Source organism: Osmerus mordax, chromosome 3 (genome assembly GCF_038355195.1).
Source record: "Osmerus mordax isolate fOsmMor3 chromosome 3, fOsmMor3.pri, whole genome shotgun sequence".
Classification (NCBI taxonomy): Eukaryota; Metazoa; Chordata; class Actinopteri; order Osmeriformes; family Osmeridae; genus Osmerus; species Osmerus mordax.
Genome location: NC_090052.1, coordinates 5,883,762 through 5,911,275, shown reverse-complemented (window position 1 = coordinate 5,911,275; position 27,514 = coordinate 5,883,762). Strand labels below are relative to the sequence as shown.

General features: G+C 40.3%; 1 protein-coding gene and 3 long non-coding RNA genes across 4 annotated transcripts; 1 reads left to right on the top strand and 3 right to left on the bottom strand.

Moving 5' to 3' along the window:
- Positions 1-2,182: 2,182 nt before the first annotated feature.
- Positions 2,183-6,808, bottom strand: aldoaa (aldolase a, fructose-bisphosphate, a). Its single transcript, XM_067232639.1, has 8 exons — positions 6,683-6,808; positions 5,731-5,849; positions 4,529-4,795; positions 4,250-4,410; positions 3,809-3,892; positions 3,419-3,593; positions 3,056-3,255; positions 2,183-2,748 (listed from the first exon to the last, which is right to left on the bottom strand). Exons 2-8 carry the CDS (start codon positions 5,840-5,842, stop codon positions 2,653-2,655), a joined length of 1,095 nt encoding a protein of 364 aa, XP_067088740.1. The 5' UTR covers positions 5,843-5,849; positions 6,683-6,808; the 3' UTR covers positions 2,183-2,652.
- Positions 6,809-8,177: 1,369 nt separating this feature from the next.
- LOC136940810 (uncharacterized) lies at positions 8,178-10,580 on the bottom strand. The gene is made up of 4 exons (XR_010876406.1): positions 9,991-10,580; positions 9,360-9,470; positions 9,032-9,169; positions 8,178-8,779 (listed from the first exon to the last, which is right to left on the bottom strand). It is a non-coding gene; the product is annotated as an uncharacterized lncRNA (long non-coding RNA).
- A 1,040-nt stretch (positions 10,581-11,620) lies between these two features.
- Positions 11,621-14,050, top strand: LOC136940809 (uncharacterized). The gene is made up of 5 exons (XR_010876405.1): positions 11,621-12,476; positions 12,573-12,798; positions 12,976-13,086; positions 13,164-13,440; positions 13,737-14,050. It is a non-coding gene; the product is annotated as an uncharacterized lncRNA (long non-coding RNA).
- Positions 14,051-14,322: 272 nt separating this feature from the next.
- Positions 14,323-15,091, bottom strand: LOC136940808 (uncharacterized). Its single transcript, XR_010876404.1, has 3 exons — positions 14,956-15,091; positions 14,574-14,685; positions 14,323-14,451 (listed from the first exon to the last, which is right to left on the bottom strand). It is a non-coding gene; the product is annotated as an uncharacterized lncRNA (long non-coding RNA).
- Between the last annotated feature and the right edge of the window lie 12,423 nt (positions 15,092-27,514).

Here is a 27,514-nt window from a genome sequence, read left to right as displayed (position 1 = left end):
CATATACCTAAAATTTAAATATGTGGACTATCTATACTAAGGATACATACAGGGGTCTGTAGTCATTAAGTCCTGTTGGCCTTGGCTTTTTGGGCACAGGGATGAAGGTGGAGGACTTGAGACAGGCTGGCACATGGCATGTCTCAAGGGAGGTGTTAAAGATGCAGGTAAACACCGGAGACAGCTGGTCAGCGCAGTTCTTGAGGGTGGCTGGAGAGACAGAAGGGAAATTAGAATAGAACCCTTTTTCATTCTACACTTCACTCTTCCTATTTTGAAGTGTAAATGAGCAGCAACAAATGTATGCTTTTTAATCTATGCAATCTTCATAAAATTGCATAGATTAAAGAAGATAGATAATAATGCATACTTATTTAAAATATACAGAAATATCAGTTCTAAAATGTTTTAAAAAAAATGGACCCATCTGCAACCGACGCAAGCACACCTCACAATTTCCCCAGACATTGTATCCTCTCTAGTTTGAATTTAGTTTTTAGTTCCTATGGATTTATCAATGTAATCCCATGATCGCAAGTATTCACATTTCCTGTAACACAAAATCAATGGAAGTTGACATTACTCATCCACATTTTGACTTGTTGCTGTTTATGTGTTATGTTTTAATTTTAGGGGGATTCTCGTGGACCACAGGTGTGTCTCACTTCTTGAGGATTTGCTGAAGTGGGGATTGTGAGGTTGGGAACAGCTGCACAAGGCGAAACTATCCATGAGTCTACACACGTGTGACCAAATACCTGGACTTCATCAAAGAGACGATTCACTCCAGCACAGTCTCCAACTGAGGCATACTTTTTCATAAGAAAGGAATTATTCAATGTTGTACCATTTATCTCTGGAAGGGAGCCCTCTGTGAAAAAAAAGTTTTACAGAGAACATTTGAAAGAAAACAGTTCTACAGACCACCCATTTTTTATTTAATACATTTCGTGCTATTGGTTTTCAGGCCTGCTTTGGTTTCTAAAGAGGTCAGATCTTCCTTCCTGGTATTATTTCCCATAATTATACAGGCCAGGACAGTGATGTAGGTTAGAAAAGAGGAATGGCAATACATGTTAAAGCTATTCTGCAAGCATCACCCTATTTCATGTTACCTTGGCTTCTTTATTTTTATTTTCTTGTTTGATGCAAATGGAACATTCAGTTAAAAAAAATTGTCAGAGGAATAAACACACTTTATTGACTTTCAACATCACATCGGAAATATGTAGATTAGGGGTCAGATGGCTGAGCAGTTAGGGAGTCGGGCTATTAATCAGAAGGTTGTTGGTTCGATTCCGGCCGTGCAAATGACGTTGTGTCCTTGGTCAAGGCACTTCACCCTACTTGCCTCTGGGAGAATGTCCCTGTACTTACTGTAAGTCGCTCTGGATAAGAGCGTCTGCTAAATGACTAAATGTAAATACGTACATGTTCAGACAAGTGTCAAACAAATGTTCAATTAGAATGAAAAATTCTAAGCATACAGCCCCATCTTGTGGTTGACCTTCTATTTTACTTTGAGTGTGAATTCATGAAATATTAAGTGAGATTGCATGGTAAACACACAGACAGCAGTATGGGATACAACACATCATATGCACACTGTTATCCACCAATTTGTGGATGTCTGATTGAAAGAGTTGTGATTAATGGACAAAAGGTTTACTGTTTGCTTGCCTCCATAGTGTAGAAATAGCTTGCACTGTTTAATCAAGTTTTGTGTGTATGTGTAACAGTAGTTATTGTGCTGTTAATACTCAAATTGCCATGAATATAGGGGCCATTTTAACATATTTCACAAAATCATTATATAATGGTTCAGATTATAATATTTAAGATTTTCTGGTCCAAGGCTTAGGGTTTAAAGACCCACCATTGGCAGACTGAGTTAATGTGTTCCTGAACTTTTTGGGTGTGCGTATTATAATTTCCCCCCCCAAAAATGCATGTTTTTTTTCTAATGAATGACACATCATCTTGTCTAGTACTGCATGCATGCATAGACCAACCATAAACCATGCATAGTTCATCCATAGTGGATAGCATGGCGAAACAAGAAATGTTTAGATTGCGGTTTCATTATATCGCTGTACCTCAGTATAGTGAATGTAAAACTACTATTTGAAAAACACACATCAGATTTATTGGACTACAAGGAAACACGAATAAATTATGGCAATTAGTGAATAGGATTATTTAATTATGTTTCCAGTGTATTAAACACAATAGTATTAATCTCTACAAGGTCTTCCTCCAGGACTTGTTTCAGTAAAGAGATGAAGGCACATGTATAAAGAATCATCAAAGATTACGTCATAAAATCACAGGGGATCAGAGAGGCAGGATGGGGGACTGAATATAGGAGTACAACACACTGAGGGAAGGGCTTAACATCAAGGAAGAGTGGATGGTCTTCTCTCTTGAAGGGAGTGTCTTATGTGCTCCAATAAAAATGTTCACAACACATGTAACTCTACTGTCCTACATAACAACATAACGGTGACATTACAACAACAGAAGTAGAACTGAAAAGGAAAGGCGGTGTTGTCAGAAAGAGAGAAGGATGACAGTAATAGACCCATATCAGGGGTGTTGTCTAAGCAGAACCCTACTGGCTGCAAGGGTAAGGGAAGAGTCGTGTGTTAACATTTAGTAGGCGTGGTTAGCCACATAGAGAGACTCTCCACCGGCGGCTCCCTTGTCTCCAGAGGAAACATACTTGCCAACACACGCCTGGCTGTTGTTCTGTAAAACAGTGAAAGGATGCAAAAGAGATAAAAAAGAGAAAGAAAGAACAAGGGGAAGAGAGTAGAGGAGAGAGATAAAAGGCAAGTATTAGTCTGTCTTAGAACTTGAGGATAACCAGTATTTGTACATCAGCAGCTGATAATATACACACATACACAATTGGGTTACATCTATCTGTCCTCCATCAACTCATCAATCCACTTCCTCATTCCATCCATCTTTACATCTTCCACTTACTCTCTTGATCTCACTATACATGCATTCATCCCTCTATTACTGCTTCCACCCCTCCCTCATTCCTTACCATGGCTCTCTTTATGAACTCCTCCTGGCAAGCCTTGCTATTCTCCTTCTTGCCTCCCCAGGCCTTGAGGGCAGAGGCCTGCAGGGCGCGGCCGTAGGAGAAGGTGATGGCCCAGGGCCGGTGTAGGGAACACTGGTTCATGGCATTCAGGTTGATGGTGGCCTCCTCCTCGCTCTGGCCTCCAGACAGGAAGGTGATTCCTAGGGGGGACAGGAAGGAACAGGGGGTGAAGGTAAGTTGACGACAAGGAAGGGAGGGTGTAAATAACTAAATAAAAATAAATCTGTACATATGCATGCAGTATGTATCTTTGTTCATGCATACAGTATATATAATGTGCGCCTTCTGTAAATGTGGCATTACCGGGCACAGCAGGAGGCACGGTGCGGCGCAGGGCGGTGACAGTGGCCATTGCAATCTCCTGGGAGCTGTACTTCTGGGGGCAGGAGTGTCCTGCGGTCACCATGTTGGGCTTCAGCAGAGTGCCCTCCAGGTAGACGTGGTGGTCCGACAGAGCCTTGAACACCGCAGCCAGGACCTAGGAGGGAGTGAGCGAAAGAGAAGCAGACAAAGAGAGCATAAGACTATATTAAACTTACAAATGCGACTTTCCAGTGAGTTTTATAAAGAAATTGGCTTTTAAACTTTAGGAACCCAATAACCAGAACTTCCTCCACGGCTATGTACAATAGTGTGATTGACACCTCTATATGGATCTCTATCTCATCTTTCTCTGCCAGAGCAGTAACTCACCTTCTCTGTCACATACTGACAGCGCTTCAGGTCATGGTCACCGTCTGGCAGGATCTCAGGCTCAACAATGGGAACAATGCCATGCTAGGTTGGTAGGAGAGAAGAGCATGTGTCATGACAATATACAACAGAACTTCACTTAAGCAGGGCCGTGTCCAGCATATCAACTGCACCAGTTAACATTGTGGTTAACTGTGTAATATAGATAGTGCTGCCACTACTGGCATTGAGCAGGACATCAGGACATCATAAATGTCCTTATATATTATAGTGTAGCCATGGATTAACTTTCTTTAGCAATACATATTAAATAGAAAATATTTTAAAAGGAAGAAAAATTCCACATTGGTGAGGTTGTTTGTAAATGTTTACATATTTACACATATATTTTTTTTTAATGTTTTTGCATGTGTGTGGATTTGTTTGCGATGTTGATCTCACCATCTGGCAGATGCTGGCATAGCGGGCCAGGACATTGGCATTCTCAATGATGGCCAGGTTAGAAGGGGTAGTGGGGGTGATCTTCAGCACACAGCGCCACTTTGCAAAGTCAGCTCCATCCTTCTTGTACTGAGCACAGCGCTCATACAGCCCATCCAAACCTGAGAGAGGAAGAGACAGAAAAATAAAATATTGAAAGCCATGGCTACTGTGTGCTTATTAATGCCCATTCCTTTAAGGGTCAAGTGGGATGGGGGGTGGGGGGTCTCCAATTCTCACCCTGCGTGGTGGTCTCTCCGTTGGTGCCAGCCAGGGGCACTACACCCTTATCCACCTTGATGCCCACCACCATGCCCTTGTCCTTGATCAGCTGGGGGAACGGCTTGCCTTCATCGGTTTTCTGGTACAGAGTCTCGTGGAAGAAAATGACTCCGCCGATGCAGGGTGCCACACGGTCATCAGCGGTGAAGAGGAGCTGGCGGTAGAGGCGGCGGTTTTCCTCTGTGTTTTCAGCATTGATGCTCTGAAAGCGCTTAGCAACGCTGCCTGAACAGGAGGGGGCGCACGGGAGGGAAATAAGTTTCAATGTAAGAGACCCACAATGTGGCATCATGTCTACTGGTGTCACCTTACTGTAGACTACATGTTATGGCAGAATGAGGTTTCACTTCCTAAGCATAATTGAGATGAGTGTCTGTGACCATGGTCACAAGAGTGTGGAATGATATGTCAATGCTCATGTAAGAACAGCACTAATTAAATTGGTCTTTTGCCTACAAATATATAGTGATGATACACAACTTAAGGGTGGTGCTGCTGGTGTTTCTGATTGGCTGGTAGGTGGCATTTAGCTCTGTATAACAGCTCTCAACTCGGACGAAAACTTACCTCCGTCTAAGTGCATATTTGTGTTTCTCTTTAGGGGAAGTTAACAGTCCTGTTATAACGTCCCCCAGACTGAGTTACATAATTTAAAGGTCCCATGACAGGAAATGTTCACATTAGGAGGTTATTTAACATCAATATGAGTTCCCCTAGCCTGCCTTTGGTCCCCAAGTGGCTAGAAATTTTGATAGGTGTAAACCAGGCCCTGGGTATTCTTCTCCGTCTTTGAGAAAATGAAAGCTGAAACGCTCGGTTTTGAAAAGGCTGGTTTTATGACGTCATAAAACCGAAGGTTACCTCCCCTTTCTCTGCTTTGCCCGCACAGAGAATTTGGCCCACCAATGAGAAAATGAGCTACGACCGTGCGAGCGCGATATTGGTTTTCCTCAAGACATCATGGCTTGCAAACAACCGAAGCATGGCAGTCAGCCCCGCCTCTTTCTTTCTCATAGCATTTAAAGCTACAGACACAGAAACAGCACGTCCTGAGGAAAGCTCATTGTGGGACTGCTCGTAGTGGCTGTAATTCAGATCTTTAAGACACAGTTCTAGGTTAATGGTGAGATTATGTGATGGGTGAGTGTCTCTGACATTACCTGTGGACTCATCAGCTGCAAGGATTCCCTTTCCAGGTGCAACAATTCTCTGAGCGATGTCACTGAGCTCCTTTTTCTGTTCGGGAGTGAGGAATGGGTAGGCGTGTGGCATCCTGATTCTGAGAGAGAGAGAGAGAGAGAGAGAGAGAGAGAGAGAGAGAGAGAGAGAGAGAGAGAGAGAGAGAGAGAGAGAGAGAGAGAGAGAGAGAGAGAGAGAGAGAGAGAGAGAGAGAGAGAGAGAGAGAGAGAGAGAGATGGTGCAGTGTCATTACACCAGTTGATTGTGCTTACAAAATTGTTAATTGGAAACTATATTATGCATTTGTCTGACCACTAAAATTCGGATTAGGCGACTGCTATCGTTCTCTGTCCGCTTATGATAACCTTGGTCTGTTAGACCAAGTGGCCTACTGCCTGTTGCCCAAATGGCGATACATAAGATCAGGCCTCGTTTTACAGCCCAAAGAATCTCACAAATTCTTCTCACAAAGTTATTTTCAAACATGAAGTATCAATTTGAAATGATTAACAGCCAGTTATATCGTGGCCATATTTGGCATACCGTCGTGAGTAGGCTATGCTTTTTGAATATTATGTGGGCGTATACAAAATGTTATATTCGTAAATCTAGTTTATTAAGGCCAAAGTGTTTTGTCACGTTAATGTACTATACCGTTTTAATGTATATAGGCTACTACGCCACCGTTAAAGTGATCGATTGACTATGTCCTGACAAAAAGGTACTTCCGCGTCTGTCCTTGCATCCAAATGACCTTGTATTGCACTAGGAGTAGCAGATAGATATAGCCACCACTACAAACATATCAAAAACGTATCAGTCAAATTACTAAAATGTTATTTTTAACAATTATATCTGTGGACGGTTACATAATCCTCATAAATAGAAAACATACATTTGCATCGCTACAACATATGCAGTTTAATGACTTACCAAATTTTCTGCGCAATATAAACCAATTTGTGATGGTGGAAAAAGCTGCGTTCTGTTGCAACACCAAGCAATGATGAAGGATGTTCAGTACTGCTTAATCGTGTGAAGTGACAGGGAGTGACCGCGACGAATAATTCGTCTTTTCCTGAAACTGATCTCAAGATAAATCACCAATCAAAATCTGTGTGAGTAAGATTGACCAATTGCTTCTTCCAATAAAAATAGACTATGCTTTTTGTTGAACAGTGGTTGGATTGTCTGCATTCACAAGGCGTGTCTTTTTGGCTGACGGCTGAGAAAGAGGGCGTGATTTAGATGGGCTGTACGTGACGGATCTCACATGCAGCATGCGCACCGTTTACGTGCTCATCTGAAAGGTTTTCACAAGCACTGCCTCTGAGTAGACTGTCTCACGATTGAACTGATTAAAAAAATTGGAACATAAAATTTAACACATAAAATGTCAAGATGGCAAGGTGATTTGCACTGTTGCCACAAAGCAAGGTTCAGGGTTCAATTTCCTCAAACGGTAGCCTACTGTTGGCACTGGGGGCACGTTCTAGGCCTGTTGGTACTCAGGCAGGCTATCTAACTGTTGTGTCTGTGTGAAGTTTGTATGTTCTCTCTCCGTAACATACATTAGTGCATATAGAAAATACAGCAGAAGGTTCAGAATTGGATTGTTTTACAGTATTTCAGGGGTCAGAGTCTCAGTCAAGGAATAGTCTCTCTTTACTAGCCACATGTCAGTTACCAGCCACAGCGTATTCATCATAAGTTCACACTTACTAATTGAAACAGTAGGCTATTGATTAGTCTTTGACCATTTTATACTGCAGTCCGATTTATGTTATGTAATTCACATCCTGGCTGTGCTCAGGGAAATTGACTATTTTTTCAGAGAGGTAGATAGGAGAGTGGGGACATACATTATCTTTAGTTATTATTGGGGCAGTAGGGTCTCCGTGTGTGCGTTGATACAATAGTAAAGTTGACTTTGTGCTGCTTGGGGGCGGTCTAGTCACTGACTGATCAAGGGAAGAACTAAACTGGTGGGGGACATGTTTACTATTTGTACTTTACATAGTTTAATGCAGTACATTTATAAAGTTTCTTTTTTTTTTACGTTTCTTAATGTGAAAGGTTTGGTACTGCATACTGTATATTTTTGTCTGATAAAATATGTTTTATCTCATTAGACTACTTGTATTGACAGCTTGTCAGGCAAAATGAAATAATGTTTTCTTCCAGCTATCCCTCATTCTCTGTCATGTGTTTGTCCTTGTCATGACAAGGGAACAACCTCTCGTTCCAGCGTCGAAGGATTGTTCTCCTGTTCATTAAAACCAGCAATCCACTGTCATTGTGTCTTGGTTTAAAGTGGTCCAAATTTGCCATGGTCAACATGTGGCAAAAATCACTAAAGCTCCAGGGAAATTGCGAAGGAAATACTGCATAGAAATATCATTATGTTTCCAGAACAAAACAACCGTTTAAGTGCCATTCTCTTTTTATTACAGAAAAGCATTAAAACACATTTTAGTCCTGTTTTCAATTTAATTTCACAGTACCACAAAAGCCTTTCAACATACAAATGTTAAGAAAAACACATTTAAATGATCAGACTCAGATATGCAAAGCACACCTAGTATTGTCATATACAATTTGAACTGGGTGACATCTAAATATATAGTAATCTCAAATGTAGAATGTTTAAATAAGGCAAAAGCTAATTACGACTTGTATGAAACATGCAGCACGCTTTTCAAGAACTTGTGGAGTGAAGCATTGACACCATGCATATAGCCCTTGAACTGACTTCACATGGTTGGTTTCCCAGTGACACATCCATGGCACTCTTATGGATATCATACAGTTGCTTTACACATTTACTGACTACACGAAACAACAATTTTGGGTGGATGGTAGTCCACCACTTTATCTGAGGCCCAAATAAAATCACAAACCATCTTGCAGTTCTATGCAATGCTTGGACTTGGTCTACCTGACCTTGATCTCAAAGCAGAGGCAATTGCATGACTCACACTCTGGAGACTGGCAGGTGCAGGCACAGTCCCATGCAGGCCACTGTAGAGACTACAGAAAGAATGATTGAATTAGTGCATGCGATTATTATAAAATAAGTATGTTTTACTACATTATTGTATTTGTCTTAATAATAAGTACTAGCTAAGTTATTGCTTAGTTGCTACAAAGTAGCTGATACAAATATTTATTTGTGTTTCTCAAGTTTAAAAACAATTGGAACTACTACAATAACATAACAGCCTTGTTTTTGGATCAGTAAATCTAGTCTATACTGAATTACTGACTCACTGGCATACTCACAGAAGGAGATGGGCACATTTGATCAAGAAAGGAGCGAAGTGATGGAAAACGACAGTCACAAGATTCTGCACATGCAATGCAGTATTCAAAAGGTGCAATATTTGGACAACACTCTCCACACTCTGAGCAGCAGTGGTCCTGAGGGCAAGATACAATTCTGTCAATCTCAATTCAACAATTTTTTTGAGCCTTTATAATTATTTGGAGCTGATTATTAAGTCACAATATGAGACTTATTTACATAATGATAAGGTGTGTATAATTCATAATTTTGTGCCTAGTAATTATTAAAGCAATGATGACTGACGGACTGCCCTGTAGCAGATACCTTAAGGCAATGACAAAACCATAGCACCATCGCGAGTAAGATCATGTAAAGGCCAACAGCTATCAGAAGCACGGCAGGAAGAGGAAGTGCCAGACCCCATATGGGCAATACCTACAGTTGGATGACAAGAAGAAAGACAGTTGAGGGGTTGAGCCAGCCATTTGCTTGCCAGCCATTAGTAACTTAACAATGCATCCAGGCCCGTAGACAAGGAGGGTTTCGGGTAGTTAGCTTTGGCTCAATGCCAAAGGTCCATAATTTGTCAGTATAAAAATCATAATTAAACACAACATGAAGGGATAAACTGCATTAAGTCCACTTTTGGTGAAAAAAAAGACCCCCCCGCCCCTTCCACTAGGCTAGATACGGGCCTGGCATCAATCTAATTCAGGGCTCTGACACTCACGCATTTCAGCCAGATCTCACGCTCTCACTAAACACCTCGTATTTCTCACGCATTTCAACCATTTCTCCAATTTCTCATGTTGTGAAGTAAGGATAACTTGTCCCGTAATTTAACTGAATTTATGCAGGAGCAGATCCAATGCAATGTGCAACGTGTATATGTAATGACACAATTTTTCTTTACGATAAGACAAAGACTTAGGAAATATGTTAAATTCAAACGTACCACTATTCCCGCCTGAGTCATCTCTATTTATCAGTGCCAACTACTTCCTCTATTCCAAGATATAATTTGGGAGTTTCTCATCTCTGTGGTCTTCCTCTGCTGCTGGTGGCTAGCTAGTTAACCTAACATCAAGGTTTCCTTGCCCGAGGTTAGCTGTCCAATTAAAATTACAGTTTATAAAGCTATTGCGTAATTTAGCTTGTTAGCTAACATTTTGAACACATTTGGACAATGTATAGCTCTAGCTTCTGTAGCTAGCAAAACGGTAGCAGCACATCTGAATGGAAGCTTTATACACACTAGCAAGATAGTTAACGCGTTATGTGGCTGAATTTACACTATCATTAGCAGGTGAATACCGTAAAGGCAAGGCATCTAGTTAGCTAGCTCTAACACAGTAGCAAGTACTTATTGCATTCCAAAGACAATGAGTTGCTAGCCTCCAGAGGGGTCCAGGTACGTCGGTACAATCAATATTGAGTTACTATAGAAACAGACGGGTAGCTCAGAGAGACAAATCCAGTAAGATCTGGGGGGTATTCCAGAAAGCGGGTTTAGTGAAACCCTGAGTTGGGTAACCCTAAAATGAGGCAAAGTCCGTTCCAGAAAGAGAGGTAAGGAGAACTTGTGGTCAGTGTCCATGGTAACTCGGTAAAAAATAAATACATTTAAATGTAACTTACTCTGTGAACCTAACCTACTCGCTAGCAGGTTTTCCATGACAAACTCTGCATTTCTACATATAGAGCTCCGGGAGTTGACGTCACGCAATCCCAGCATGCACCGGTCATCGCCATTTTGGAAGGAAAGTGGAGAGCCAAGTGGAGCGCCAGAGTGTACATACATATATACTTACATACATAGGCCTATTATACATAGTTTAATTTGCTGCCTATTTCAATAAACGTTGATTCAACATGGTGGATAGCTGCTGTGCGCCGGGATGCCTGAACCATCGGGGAAAAGATAAAGGGAGAGCATTTTATAGGATTCCAAAGATTGAAAAGTGCACTGATATAATGTACGTTAGCCAACGTTAGTAGCTAACTGTTGACGAACGTTACAGACTAGCTAACGCTAGCTAGCTATACAAGTTATAAAACTGACTGCATTAACGTTACACCATGGTCTGGGTGAATACTCAATTCTGATTGGCTGCAGGGGTGTCCATTATCGGGTGAGCCTAAAAAATTCGAGCCTATCAAATTCGACCCGAAAAATGTAAAGCTTAAAAAATTCAGATTTTTAACATCCGGGATATCAAGGACAATCGAACCAACTTCTGACCTATCAGTGCACAGACCTTCAGTCAAGCACTCCGAGGAAGAGGGAAACCTTCAAGCTCAAGAAAGAAGAGAAGAGGAAAAGAACGATGGCTACCCGTGACAGCAACCGGGCTGTCACGGGTATTATTATTTATATAGAGCATTTCATACCAAAAGAAAACGCAAAGCGCTTGAAGCACGGTGGCCCAGTACTGTATGGAACCCCACATGCTAGCCAGTTGATCACTTTTGGGCCAGTATGATCCGACTGGCCCAGGCAATGCTAGCGACCGTTTGAAAATACCTGTTCATTATTCAGTTTATATTATATTTTATAAAAACTTTCCTAAGATTTTACTATTTTTCTATGAAGAGAATTTAGAAAAGTATAGTCAAACTAAGTAAAATTTGGGCAAGACATACTATTAATTCAAGGCCAGTTGAATTCATAAGTGATGACCTGGAGTCAATAATAAACGTCTAAATGTCAAGAAAATTATGGAAGTCGTTGCTTATTTATAAAATCTTTTTGACACATTTTTTCTCTCTTAGGAAGTGCTGCTTGACCATATTTTGGGAAGACTCCGCTCTCGTTTAGAGCATATTATTAGCCAAATGCCTTTGGATTTGGACTGCTTAGAGTTCGCTGTCACACAAGAGTATGTGTTTTTAAATGCTGTATCCAGTCGGGTGACTGCTTCTCCAGCAATTGTAGATGCCCTGACATCACTACATAGGCTTATAAACCTGGAAAAGGAACAAGTTGAACAGCGAACTTCAACGGTGCAATTTGAGCAAGGACTAGTTGGACGACCACGAATGGTCCTCTCTCCGGAGTACCTTAGCAGTCTTTTGGACCTTAACTTGTCCATCCCATGCATAGCTGCACTTCTGGTGGTGTCAAAACGAACAGTGCATCGACGTATGGCTGAGGCTGATATGTCAGTCAGGACACTGTACAGCACTCTCACAGATGAGGAATCGGTGTGTGAGAGACATCAAATCCAGGCAGCCTCACGCAGGTTATCGGATGGTGAAAGCCCTTTTGCAAGCTCAAGGACTGCGGGTGCAGTATGACCGCGTCAGAGCTTCCATGCACCGCATCGACACCGTTGGAGTCATATCACGTATGACCAACTTGGGTTGCATTGTCCGAAGAACCTACTCAGTTCCAGGCCCCCAGTCCTTGATGCACATCGACACGAATCATAAAATCATCCGGTAAATTACTTTCACAAGGAGCATATTCATTGATTATTTTACCCAAATATTATGATGGGCTTATTCAGAATAACATCTTGACACATTTTCCTGCAGCTACAACATTGTCATCTTTGGTGGCATAGATGGCTTTTCACGGAAGTTAAGTACAGTTTTCAGGAATTAACGTGTACATGTTTATCCTGCTTATGTGTTTTCCTAATACAAAAATGGTGTGTATGGTATTACAGATAATGTATCTTGGTGCAGCCTCCAATAACCTTGCATCAACCACCCTGGCCTTCTTCCAAGAATCTGTGGAGAAGTTTGGTTTCCCTCTTAGGTAAATATGATTTAAAAACGTTGTCGGCCCCTCCATATAACAGCTTAAACACATGCATCATGTTTTGCAGTTTTTGTAAATTTGATGTAAGATGCTTCAAACATTCCTGTGCTGATTTCATAGGTTGTATAACCAACCAACACTTAATATGGTCTTTGTTGTAAATGTTTGTTTTAGGGTACGGGCTGATCAAGGGGTGGAGAATGTGGATGTTGCACGCCTCATGTTTACAGTCCGTGGCACTGGAAGAGGCAGCTTCATTGCTGGGAAGAGTGTTCACAATCAACGGTTAGTAAAAAAGTGCAGATAAAGCTAGTTGAAATAGGGCACTCCACTGCTGCCATGCATCTAAACTTTTTTTTCAGAATTGAGAGGCTATGGAGAGACCTATGGACAGCTGTAACAAACATCTACTATGATGTCCTTCACTACCTCGAAGAAGAGGGCTTCCTCAGTATCGCCAATACTACACACCTCTTCTGTTGCCATTATGTGTTCTTACCACGTCTACAAGATGACCTGGACAATTTTCGCAATGGTTGGGACCATCATCCATTAAGAACGGAGGGCAATATGACCCCTAATCAGCTGTGGGCACTGGGTCAAATACATCAGCCAATTCCAGTTCCAGATCACATGGCAGTATGTCTAAATATTCAACTATTTTGTGTTAACAATTGTAAAAAAACAAAACAACCCCCCCACACACAATTATTAACATTAGAAACAGTCTAATAGACCATAATAGACCATATTTTGCTAAATAGGGCTGTGCGTTTACTATGTAATATGTTGAAGCATTTGCTCAATGACCAATCCTTAGTTTTATGCTAATTTTACATATATACTCTATAAATATATATATATATATAACTATGCTGTCTGTATAGATAATCAACACCGCATACAAGTGACATTTTCTTTTTTCAAATTTGTAGGGTATAGATATGCCTCTCATTGAGTGGGAGAACAGTGGACTTACTCCAGACTGCCACTCCAGCATCGTTGTCCCAGACATCGAAAGCCCACTGACTGATGAACAAATGGCAGCTTTAAGAGAGGCTGTTGACCCAAGAGCTTTATCCCAGGCTTATGGCTGTGAAATCTACATTGCAGCAGTTCACTTTTGTGAGAACATTTAAATAACTGAATGTTTTGAGCATTTTCAGAAGAACTGGATCAACTATATCATAATACATCATATACATCAATAGATTAAAAGATTCTTCACATCTCTCCTGAGTCAAATATTATTTTTTTATTTCAGAGATAACTGCACAAGCACTTTGCAATGTGACCCAGGCATCTTAACTCCCTGGCTCATGCATCAAAGAAACATGCAGACATGCATAACACAAACTGTGTGGTGTAAACTTCTTTTGTGTGTAAGTCTCTAACTGTACGAGTGTGTATATCTGTTTGTATCAACATATTAGATGAGACCAAATCCTGTTTGGCAACTGCCAATACAGGCTAGGATGTCAATCTTAAAAGATGCATAGTCTTTGTAATGCCCTGGGATTCGCAGGTTCTCGTAACAGGTGGAGGCGGTGGGGAAGCTGCCTTTGACCACCTCAAGGGACATATTTGTCCTTGTCAGAATCTCCCATCCAGTCCAGAATTTCACCAGATCTCTCAATTCATTCGGTGATGCTGTGCAGTAAACATATTAAATTATTTTACAAGTTACATGAAAGGTTGCTGTGGAGAGGTAATGATAACTAGATGACCAACTGTTTCACGGTTTATCGCATATGTTTACTCTGTCAACATACCATTTTCAATGAACTGTCGAAGATAACCTGATACGTGGCACATGGTGTCAACGGAAAAATCATTATCATCTTCTTCATCATGATGAGGCCAGGTAATGCGCTTCAGAAGTACCTACATTGAAAGCAAAAAAACAACAACATGGGATACACTTTTTATTATGGCTTCTTACATTATATTTGGTGTGATTCTTTCAGGCTTTTGAACCACACACTTCAAAAACGCCACTGGTGGGTACTTTGGAAAGCACGTTGCAAATCCTAAGAGCGCTAAATCAAGCAGACAGACTAATGGGCACAATTACAGATGCTGGATACAGATATGAAACCTCTACCCTATAGTAGTATTCAACAAAGGCCTGGATTTAAAATAGTGTTAAGTTACCTCAGGGCTGTAATCCACTGCTCCCTCTTTAGGGAAAATCAGGGCCACTGTGTCAGGTCGTTTGGTCAGCACGGTCCACTTGTGTCTCTTTAAGACCACGTCTCAGCTGTTTAATTTGTCTTGTGACACGTCCAATGACCTGTTAATGACAACAGAGAGAGAAGGTGTAATACATTGTAAAAAACAAAAGCCATCTCCTGTTATTATTAGACAGGCAAGGGAGGTCCCAGGCATAGGCCAAGTCCAGTCTTGTAGGCATGATATTATTTTGTATAACATATATAACACATATATTGTTCTCAAGCAAAACTACTAAGATGAAAAACAGATTGACATAATATAAAAAATATATTCGACCATACCTATTTAATAAGTCATCTTACACATAACTGCACTCTACTTACCAAAGTTGATGCAAAACCCAGACTTCAACTTCTCAATGCAAGTTGAGAGGAAAAAATGAGTTACACCCTTTCCAATGGCAACGTCACCTGTAACACAATGGCGTCTGCTAAATGACTAAATGTAATGTAAATGTTATAATGGTTATCTGTAAAACTGCTTTTATGTTTTAATAGCTCAAAGACCAAGGCATCTGCTGGTGAGTGAAACGAGTACGGTACGAACAATAGAAAATTGGTGTTACCTTTCCCCGCATGAAGCAGCATGTGCCTCAATAATGTGACAGGGAAATATGTCCATGCACATAGGACAGGGTTGCTGATCTGCTGCTGACAATATGAAGTTAGCAAAGACAACAAAACAAACTTAAGTAAGAACCACTAAGAAATGACTTAATGTAATTTCTAATAAAGCATCTGCTCTCATCAGGCATTTTGATTGCAGCGTATTCATGTTCAATGTTATTAATTATATATTGAAAATGCTCCAATAATTCATTCTTACATGTTACGTCTTCCTGCGCACAGTTTTCCTCCACATTAGCCGGGCAATTATCACTGTCAACATCAATGATGTTGCAAGATTTTAAGTGTTCGGTCAGAAACGGCAGTGGAATAGCTGCTCCACATTTCTGACACCCTGCGTTTGGCATGCCACTGAATGCATTGTCTGTTAGTTGCAAAGGAGTTGTGCTTAGTTCTTCTTGAATTGGTGCCATGAAAAGAGTCGTTTTACCCCCCTGGCTTGCAAGCTTCATCATTTTGCCTGTGTAGCCAGTATCATCAGGTGTCACAAGAGAGAGTTTGCGGCTACCCCATCCTCCTATAAAAAAAAAACATTTCCGAGCATAATGGGAAATAAACTATATATGACATAAGCACCCTTGTATAGACATGGATTACATTAAGCCTAGTCTTTAAGTAAGAGAAAAAATTTAATGAAGATCTCCATTGAAATATTTTTTTCCTCTGCCACTGTACCCATTACAGATGACCTATACACTGTTTGGATGAGCACTAACAGAGTCATTGTTGTTCCATATCTCAATACTAATACATACAAACGTATAAGTGCCTACCTGCTGATTTGTAAAGCAGCCAACCACCAGACACCGTCTCCAATTGTGGAAATACAACCTTGAGTGTATCACATAACTGTAAACCAAAAACACTAATTATTATTATACATTTATTGGGTGTGCTTTGCCTTCGGCAAGGGCACAACCTTTGTTCTCTCACATATATATTATTATTCTTTTTGCCCCCCTAAAACTCAGTCAATATTTGGCCTACATAGACAACCTAGGTGTCAAAAGTTTCGTCTTGGTAGCGATTGAGTTGCTTCTATTGGGATTTACGTTCCGTTGCATGGTTTAGGCTCAAGTTAAGTTTTTGTGGCGAAAAGTGAATCTAACGGTGGCTAATTAGTCACTGACGTTACTAACGTCACTACGTCACTAACGTCACGAAAACACGCGTGACTACCTGTAGCAGAACATTCGTTTCACATCTGTTAAGTTGGGGGATAGCTAGGCTAACTATAGCTTTACTGCAAGGCAGCTGCAGAAACGCCACAAGCAAAGAGGCCAGGGTGATAACTATTTACTCATTTTACTTTTTTATGTGAAACACAATTGTGAAATGTAATGTACAATATTAGCTGATATTATTAAGGAAGTAGGCCCACATCTACTTTCGGAAACGGTAGTCTACTATTTCACTGAAGCATTAGCATGACATTAGCGTCTGTTGCCCGGGCAACACATACTACAGTGGTCTATTATGCATCTGTTTTCAATCGTTAAAATAAACATTCCTCACAAATAAATTTTCGTTGTAGGATTTATTATGACATTACATTACAAGTAAACGATTTGTTGGTGAAATTATCATTACCTGTGGTTTCAAACCAGTGTTGCTCACTGCAACGCTGTAGCCTACGCGAGACACACTACAAAAACATCTACACAGCTGTAGGAAGTCAAACGGCGACAGAACATGTTCGGCACTCCCCTTACTTAAATCAAAAGTCTAACTACTAACCTTAACTTCATTGCCACAGCCTAGTAGTTAGATAGACTTTTGATTTAAGTAAGGGGAGTGCCGAACATGATCTGTCGCCTTTTGACTTCCTAAACAGCTGTGTACTGTAGTGTAGATGTTTTTGTAGTGTGTCTCACGTAAGCTACAGCGTTGCAGTGAGCTACACTGGTTTGAAACCACAGGTAATGGTAATTTCACCAACAAATCGTTTACTAATGTCAGAATAAATCCTACAACGAAAATGTATATGTGAGGAATGTTTATTTTAACGATTGAAAACAGATAACGCTACATCATATACCACTGTAGTATGTGTTGCCCGGGCAACACAGGCTAATGTCATGATGCTAATACTTCAGTGAAATAGTAGACTACTGTTTCCGAAAGTAGATTTACTTCCTTAATAATATCAGCTTATACTGTACATTACACATGACAATTGTGTGTCATATCACAAAGTAAAATGAGTAAATAGTTATCACCCTGGCCTCTTTGCTTGTGGCGTTTCTGCAGCTGCCTTGCAGTAAAGCTATAGTTAGCCTAGCTATCCCCCAGGTTAACAGATGCGAAACGAATGTTCTGCCAAAGGTAGTCACGCGTGTTTTCGTGACGTTAGTGACGTAGTGACGTTAGTAACGTCAGTGACTGTGGCTAGCAAATTAGCCACCGTTAGCTTCACTTTTCGCCACAAAAACTTAACTTAAGCCCAAACCATGCAACAGAACGTAAATTCCAATAGAAGCAACTCAATCGCTACCAAGACGAAACTTTTGACACCTACGTTGTCTATGTAGGCCAAATATTGACTGAGTTTTAGGGGGGCAAAAAGAATAAAAATATTAATAATAATAATAATATATATGTGAGAGAACAAAGGTTGTGCCCTTGCCGAAGGCAAAGCACACCCAATTATCTGAGCCACACAATTCAAAATGAACTGATTGCACTTCAATTGTCACTGAAATCAAGCAGGCTGAATTCTATTCAGTTATCATGGAAACGACTCAAGATATCACAAAGGTTGACCAACTAAGTCTAACATATCTAAACACGAAGTGTTTAGATATGTTACAGTGGAGACTGATGAAAAGGAACAACCGACTGAGGTTAAAATAAACGAGAGTTTTCTGGGATTTCAAAGCGTGAAAGATCAAAGTGCCTCAGGTATTGAAAAACAAATAACTGGACTGATAGAAAGTCTTGGAATATCAGTGAACAAATGCCGTGGCCAGGGCTACGATGGTGCAAGTACAATGAGTGGCGCTTACTCCGGTGTCCAAAAGCGCATTTCAGACCGAGCGCCAAATGCCGTATATGTCCACTGCGCTGCTCATAACCTAAACTTGGTTTTAAACGATGCTTGTCAAAATATACCAGAGATAAGGGCCTATTATGACACTGTACAGAGGATCTATGTGTTTTTTAGTGAAAGCATCAACCGGTGGAAGCTATTGGAGAACCATCTTTCCAAAATGTAAATGTAAACCTACACTGTAACAAATTTGACTGTAGATTTTACAGTAAATACCTGGCAAAAAAGTTGCCAGTAAAGTCTTGTAAAATTGCTGTTAATAACTGTGAATATAATTACAGTATAATACAGGATTTTTTTTACAGGTTATTGGTGTAAATATATTACAGCAATGTATTGTTTTTTTCTTAAAAAAACAAAACTTTATTGTAATTTAGTTTACAACATTATCTTGTATTCTTTTCAAATTACAGATGTTACCTGGCAACTCGAGTTGCCAGCTAAAAGCTGTAAATATTTCACAATACAATATGTTGTTGTAAAAACAATTACAGTTAATTTTTGTTTTTTTTACATTTGCAGCTTTGCCGATGCTTATTGTAAAGTGTTTTAACCCTTGTGCTGTCTTCGGGTCACATGACCCAAAGGTTCATAACGAACCATCGTTGTGTTTACCCAATTTTACCCAATACAAAAACAAATAAAAATAATTTTCTTTTAACCTTTGCAATGTGGGGGGTCTGAGACAGCCCAACGGTTAAAAGAAAATGCTTCACTTTGTTTTTGAATGCGGTAAAGTTGTCGCAATACGACGGTGGGTCACAATGACTGATGGGTCAGAATGACCCGAAGATAACACAAGGGTTAAATAAGACCAGGTTTGCTTTTAATCCACAAATCATTTCATTAATTTTTCTTTAACTGTTAAATAAAACCAGTCCGAGATACAAAATCATGACACTTTATTTTTTAACGCAATACAGTATTACAATACTGTACGTTTTAACTTTTCAATTTCTTAACAACTCATTAAACAATAAACTTAATCTTAATCTTAATTAAATTAAGAGATGCAACGAGGTCCAGCTATATTGAAAGTTACCATATACATTGCTTGAAGACCCAATTTAAAATAATGACCTGGATTAGAAAAACTGTTCAAAACATCACCTCGACAAAAATAAAACATTAAAACTATATTCACATAGTGAGGAAGTCGTATTACAATATAAGCCATTCAAAGTCCATTAGCCGCTTTAGTAAAGAAGAGACGTGAGGGTTAATTGAGTTTCTCTTCTTCTCCTGTACCTTCCCACTTTTTTGGGTCACCATCTTGGTTGCCTTGGTCCCACTGGAGGGGTTAAGTCCGATGAAGCATCTGAAATCACAAATTTCATGAAATCATTTGTAGGTGTAATATGACAATGAAAATAAACTTCATTAAAAAGTGCCTTAACTGCTTTACAATAACTGCTAACTTACCATTTTTTTTACTCAAAATGTTAAAGGGGTTTAAGTACACTTAAAGCTAAATAAAATCTGTTACTCATAATAGCAAACTTTACAAAATAATGATCAACCGTCTTCTACTTCAAGCACATAGTTACCTTTGAATGAATTCCAGTGTGCAAGATGCTTGCTCCTGGTACACCAGATTAAAGTTGTAGTAGCTAGAAAACAAAGCTGCCATTCCAGCCACAAAGTTGGGATGTGGAGGCACAACCACCTGACCCTCAATGCTCAGCATCCAAACGGTTGCTGTGAGCAATTCACCTAAACATAAAAATAATATAAAATAATGGTTAACATTTTTTTTTCTGTGGCCTTCCACATAAACATATCCACGTTAAATTAATCTGTGTCCTTCATAGTCTGTCTTTGCAATGCTTTACAACTGATAATAATTTAAAAAAAATACAATACCTAAGACAATCAGTCTTGGAGAGTCAGGAAGCTGCAGTGTTTGTTCAACGTCAGCTGCTGTTGCCAACACCTAAAATACGTTTTTACCTGAAAATCGTCTTCAGCCATGTAGCCTTTGGTTGATCACTGTGCAGCGATGGCGCTCCCTTTCGGATTTTTTTCCTCGACCTCTAGCTATCTATGCTAAACAATGCAGCAGTTGAAAAACACGATTAGTACTTATACTTCCACTACTACGCTCAGTTCAAAATGAAATAAATATGAAAAGGATTAACGGTAACATAATACCCACTATACTTTTACTTCAGTACTATTACCATAAGCTAAACTGCTTCGCCTGGATTGCTTGTTCAAAATGTCTTCTGACATTTCTCCAGCTAACTTAGCTAACTTAGTTAGTTACCTAGCTATAAGTGAACTTTATATTGGGGCCTGCACTAGACTGATACACGGTCAATGTAGGTTATTTCAACCAACATAAACAAGTTAAACCACAATTTAATTATGTAAGCTATTTATAGATATGTATAGCTATTATTTATAGCTATGTATACTTACATATTGTAGATGAGGGGAGTGGAAATGTGGCTGCTCCTCTGCAATCTGCCATCAAATGGTCTTTCGTCAAGCTAACCGCCTCGTGCAACGCATTCAACAGTAAATAACTGTATTACTGCATCATTTACAGTCAAGCGCAAATATGCCTGTAATTTCACAATAATTATTGTAGAAAAAAACTGTTGGCTACTGTAATCGTTTTTCGACCCACAATGCATTGCAATATACAGGTAAACTTTGTAAAATGACAGAACAAGAAGTTACTGTAAAATGTTGCTGTAGAAATTACAGAAATTTGTTACAGTGTACTCTTAAAAGACTGTGCCCTACGCGTTGGGCATCCAGATACGATGCCATTAAATCATTACGCTTCCGATACAAAGAGGTAATGCAGGCGCTGAGTAAAATTATAATGCTGTCTAAGAAACCAGAAGAACGCACTGAGGCATCGGGCATACAAAAGGCAATGGAGACGTTTGAATTTGTGCTTATGACAGTAGTACAGTCGAAATTACTGGAGACAGTTAATGCTGCTTCAAAAGCTCTCCAGAAGCAAGACATGGACCTGCTTCATGCAGCAAGCCTGTTAAGAAACGCAATGGACACACTGACCAAGCTCAGGGGGGAGTATGAAGACATCAAGGCAACAGCGCAAACCCTAGCAGCATCATGGGGCACCAGCACTTCTTTTAATAAAAAGCGTGCACTGCGTACAAAAAGGCACTTCGATGAACTCAGTGAAGACCAACGGCTTCAGAATGCAGAGGAATACTTCAAGGTGTCTGTGTTCTACGCTACTGTTGACATTGCCACCACACAACTTGGACGCCGGTTTAGAGGAATGGAAGAAATTGCAAACCGCTTTCAATTTCTGAGCCCTAAAGAACTGTTGTTAGTGAAAGATGATGATCTATACTCATCGGCCAATTTATTGGCAGTGCAATATTCAGATGACCTGTCCTCAGACTTTCCTTTACAGTTACTCTCTTTCCGTAACGTGCTGAGGCCAGCAATTGAGGAGAGCAGCTCAATTAAAGATATCACTCAGTTGCTTTATGTGAAACACCACTCTCTTCTCTCTAGTTTCCCCGAAGTTGCTACAGCACTAAAGATCTTTTTGACCGTACCTGTGACGGTGGCTTCTGCCGAGAGGTCATTTTCTAAGCTGAAAATAATAAAGAACTATCTAAGAAGCAATATGTCTCAAGAAAGACTGTCAGGGTTGGCAGTACTCAGCATCGAAAACAGACGGGCCCGCAACCTCGATCTAAAAGGTGTGGTTAAACAGTTTGCACAAGAAAATGCACGGCGATTGCTTAACATTTTAAAATAACACTCCCGGAATGATGCAGTAGTTTTAGTTTGTGTTAGCCTAATTTCAAATATGAACAAATCAAATGTAATTACTGGGGCTTTGTTAAGCAAGATGACCCAATTTTGTTATTTATTATTTATTTAATATCATTATTATAATTTGGCACGTTTCGCCCTTACTTTTAAGCAGACACGTTAAACCTTTACAACGTTCACTGAGTGAAGGACCAATAAGTTGCTAGCATTATTCTTTTTGTCTACAATAAATATAGTTGCTTACTTATTGTCAAGAATACATGTTTTCCTTTCCCACCATTGATTGTGTGTTACTTCGCGGTGATAATATCCTTGGTGCTGAACTATCAGATGGCAAATATGCAGTTGTGCTGACGCAATTGTGCTTTTTTCATTTTTTTTATTTCTCACATTGCTGAATATAGGCTATAGTTAAAGGTAGACAGCAATCAATATATTGACAGTGGCAGTGGTATAAGATAATAGATGGAGATACATTTTGAGCGGATTTAGGGGAGGGGCCTCGAGCTCCGACTTTGCGGGGGGCCTCTGCAAAGTCCCAGCCGCCACTGCACACAGGGCTATATCGCACTTTGCGTTGTTACTGACAATGATCGCTACCAGTGAGCTTTTTATGAAAGCGATTTTCCACTAAATAAATGTCAAGCTTATTTACATTTTTGGGGGCATATTTTCCATGAGCAGATGGTACTGTTTGAATCGCGATTCCATCTTCTACTGCCGGTAACGTCGTAGAATAATCTTCAAAGGGGGTTCTTTATTCATGAATGAATGCAATATGACTAGGCTAAATGCCTGAAAATATCACGAGAAGGGAAAAACTTAAAAGGACGTTTAAGTCATAGAGATTAGGTCAATTATTACACCGGTCTGCCAAATGTATTCGTTTTGATTCAACTATGAGGCTGCCTCTTGCAGGGGAAATGAGAAGACATCTATTTCATTCTACACTTCACTCGTATTTTGAGTTTTAAATGAGCAGCAATTTTTTTTTTAATCTATGGAATCTTTATAAATAATAAGTATGCATTTTTATATAAAATATACAGAAATATCAGTTGTAAAAATGTCATTAAAAAACGGACCCCCCTGTGCAACCGACGCAAGCAAGCACACCCTACAATTTCACCAGAAATTGTACCCTCTATAGTTGAATGTTGTTCAGAGATGTGGTAAATATGTGGGTTAGCTACGTATAGCTAACCCTAAAACCCAGTTGATATTTATTTGTTACACTGTTAACTCTTGTTGTTAAATTAGGTACTATCCCACAATTTTTTTTTTTTAACCTAATTTAATTATTAAATTTTATCCAGTACTGCCAAAGTTCCATATGAATTATGTGTCATTATTTAAATTGATCAAACCTTGATCAACCTTGACCGTCAGTAGAGCCTATCAAGCAGTCCCCCTAGCAGCACTGGGACACACCATGGTCCACCTGATTCCTGATGCATACAGGCAGAAACTAAAGCTCTGTAAACCTGCTGTGAGGACATCAAAACAGTGGACCAGTGAGGCTATGGAGGACCTGCGGGTGTGCTTGGACTGTACTGACTGGGGTATGTTCACGACCAGTGTTGCCACATTACTTTGAAAAAGTTATCTGATTACTGATTACTCCTTTAAAAAGTAAACTAGTTACTTTACAGATTACTTGATTTTAAAAGTAACTAAATTAGATTATAAGTTACTTTATTAGTTACATTCAGTAGCTGCCAACAACACCCCTGCCGCCTCAACATAAAAATGACAACCGGTTTTGCCAACACACTCACTTTATTAGAAGTGCATTTTTAACAGTAATGTACACAACAACAATGAATGTGTACAACGAACCTTGATATTTCCATCTTTAGCTGACAAATACTCAAAATAGTGATTGTATTTTCAACTCGAAAATGCACATCTCTCTCTTCCTACATTGTTGTTTGTGTTGCTGCGCCTACTTCAATTGTCTCCAAACATCTCCACTGTAACTTACCGATGAGAGGCAAGACACAAGTGTGTTATGTATGCAGGTCTATTAATAAAGTAGTATTGTACTAAACTAAACTGTAATCATTAACTAGTAGTTCAGCAGTAATGCACGGACACGTCATTCCTCATTTCTTCCTTTACTTCTTCTCAATTCGAATCATCTTCTTTGATACTCAAACATCTTACATTCAACAGGTAGTCGCCACATAGGGGTGGTGCGTTATACAGGACACAACATTCCCCCTTTACTTAAAGATCCTGTAAAGCAAATTCCATGATTTGCTTCTCAGTACAGTATAAACGTGTGAAATGAGTTCCTGAAAGCATGTGCAAAGCGCGAAAACTTTGTCGCACTGAAATGTGGAGTTAGACCGTAGAACAGTTTCTCTTCCGTTTTCAGATCAGGTTTTAATGGGCGGAGCCAAAAAATTACCTATATACGTCATTTTGACCCGTCTACGTCAGATCACTGAATGGCTCCTCCTGCTGTACTGTTATTGTAGCCTACATCAGCTAGCTAGCTAGCTTCAGGATGTCTCCCTCCACCCGCAACTGCATCTTCCCTGGATGCAAAAACTTCAGCTGCGCTGCAACGCTATTTAATTTCCCTATTGATGAGGAAAGGAAAAATAGGTGGATTGATTTTGTGAAGAGCCACGCGGATAATTTTAACATGGACCAGAGACAGACGGGGTTCAGGGACACACAGCTTCTCTTGCAGCGCGGAGCCGTACCGAGCATCGCTTTCCCGGCCGTTCCTCCTCCAGTCGCACCTGGACCATCCACCGCCGCCAGCAGTTCATCACTCAGTTCTGTGTAATTGTTATAATTATACTAGATAACTTTTCCAGAGGTATCTCTGCTATGAGTTAGTGCAAACCGCTAACTTTATATTAGGCTACTCGGTGTAGAATGATGGTATTTTGGTGAAATGGTAGCTAATGTGCTAGAAGTAGTTGGAGAGCTCAATGTCTGCTGTCTCTGGTTTCCATTATTACTCCTGTGTTACAGCTCAGGGGAACAATTCATTTATATGCATCTGTATGTTTCAGTCATTGAACAAATACATTCTAATTCTATACTGTTTTGTTCGGCTTGACGTAGCCTCCATTATCTGGGTCGTAGGTAGGCAGCGAGGGGCGGAGCTTCAGCTCCTTCAGGCGACACGCCCCCCCAGTCTCAAGCAGAGAAGAGTGATGATTTTCTCACGATTTCAAAGCCTTATTTAACATACTTGTCTGTGTTTTTTTCCATTCGAATTTGGATGGGTAGTTAATAACACCATTTTCTGTGGTGTGGTGAACTTAAAACTCGTTTTCAATACCACTTTACAGGATCTTTAAGAATAAAACTTGAAATCACAACAGGGGAAAATACAGGCATATCACTACTAAGATGTAACGTGTGCTCCACGCCGGGAGTCAGTGTATGATTTCATTTTTTTTCTGACGGGAGGACACTGACGAAGCACATCCGTGTCAAAGCTTGTCAGCGGCGGAGGAAGGATATGGAGGTGTGTGCGCATTTTTCTGCCATGCAGCAACTGGAAGGGTGACAGTCCAGTAGTAGCATGTGGAGTGGCACGGTACACTTGCAAGGATTGTGTCACAGAAGCTTTCGAGGGCTTTTGTTGCAGGATAGCAGACTGTATGGAGGCTCTTAGGACGCGGTGGAAGCGTTCGATAGCTCCATTTGCTGCAGGATGGTAAACTGCTGTATGTATGTGCTTAATGTCACAATCTTTTAAGAATGCAGCGAACTCTGAAGACAGGAATTGTGGCCCATTGTCTGATACAATGGTTCTTGGATTACCCAATCTGCTGAATACTGAAGCAAGAAAAGTGACAATGTTGGCTGTAGTAGCAGAGGACGTGAAAGCAACCTCAGGCCATTTAGTGTGGTAATCAGTGAGTGTAATTGCATAATGGCAGTCCGGTGTGGCACTCTCAAACGGGCCTACGACATCAACTCTTAGCTTCTCCCAGGGCTCTGCAGGGAACTCAACAGGTTGCAGTGGCGCGGCACAGGAAGCAGCAGACTTATCAGAGGACTGGCACAGGCAGCAGCTCTTTACCTGAGTGTTCACCAGGGGCCTCATGTATAAACGTTGCGTACGCACAAAAAGCTTGTGTATGCTGGTTTTCACGCACACTTTGTGATGTATAAAGATTTACTTGACGTGAGAATGTGCGGGCCGTCTCGGAAAGTTTTGAGCAGACGTGAGAATGTGCGGACCGTCCGAAAAGTCTTGTCTGGCTCTGTAACGTGGCAAATTCTAACTGAAAAGTGCCGAAACTCACCAAACATTACAACATAAAGTTTCCACTACTACGTTTATGACGTTAACTATTCAAAAAACATAAAAATAAAAGTTTGATCATTAATGTGGAAGATCACATCAAAATGCCAAAACCCAAAACGGGAAATGCTATATAGCCTTCTGTTTAATCCGCCACCACTTAATAACTTCTGTTAAACTTGAGGGTGTCAAACGAATGACAAAATCACTCAGGAAATGCATGTCACGCTAACCCTATAGCTGCCATGCTGTTACGATGTGCCACCACTTGTTTTTTCATTTAAAGTTATACATCGGACCATTTCTTTTTTATTTCTGCCATGGTCCGGTTCTCTGAACCCACATCATTTATGGCCCTATAATAATAATGGTGATTTTATTTGTAATGCACTTTACATTTAGCTAAATCTCAAAGTGCTACAGGTTAAAAACAAGAAAGGGCGCAAATAGAGTTTTCCACTCCCCCGACTTTCTTTTGTCGCTAATACCTGATGACAGGCCGACAAACAGGACACATTTTCTCGCCTCCACCTGTTGTCCACCTGTTGCCGTTGATTGTGATTTATAAAGGAAAGGTGCGCGTGACCTGGCGTACGACCGGTTTTATACATGTGAATATTTCTGTGCGTAGGTACTTTTCGAGTTTTGGCCGTACGCCATCTTCTGGTATGAAAGCTGCGCAGTACATGAGGCCCCAGATCATCCATGCCTGGCCACCTGTAGACATCACGCAGGCGTTGCTTTGTTCTTACA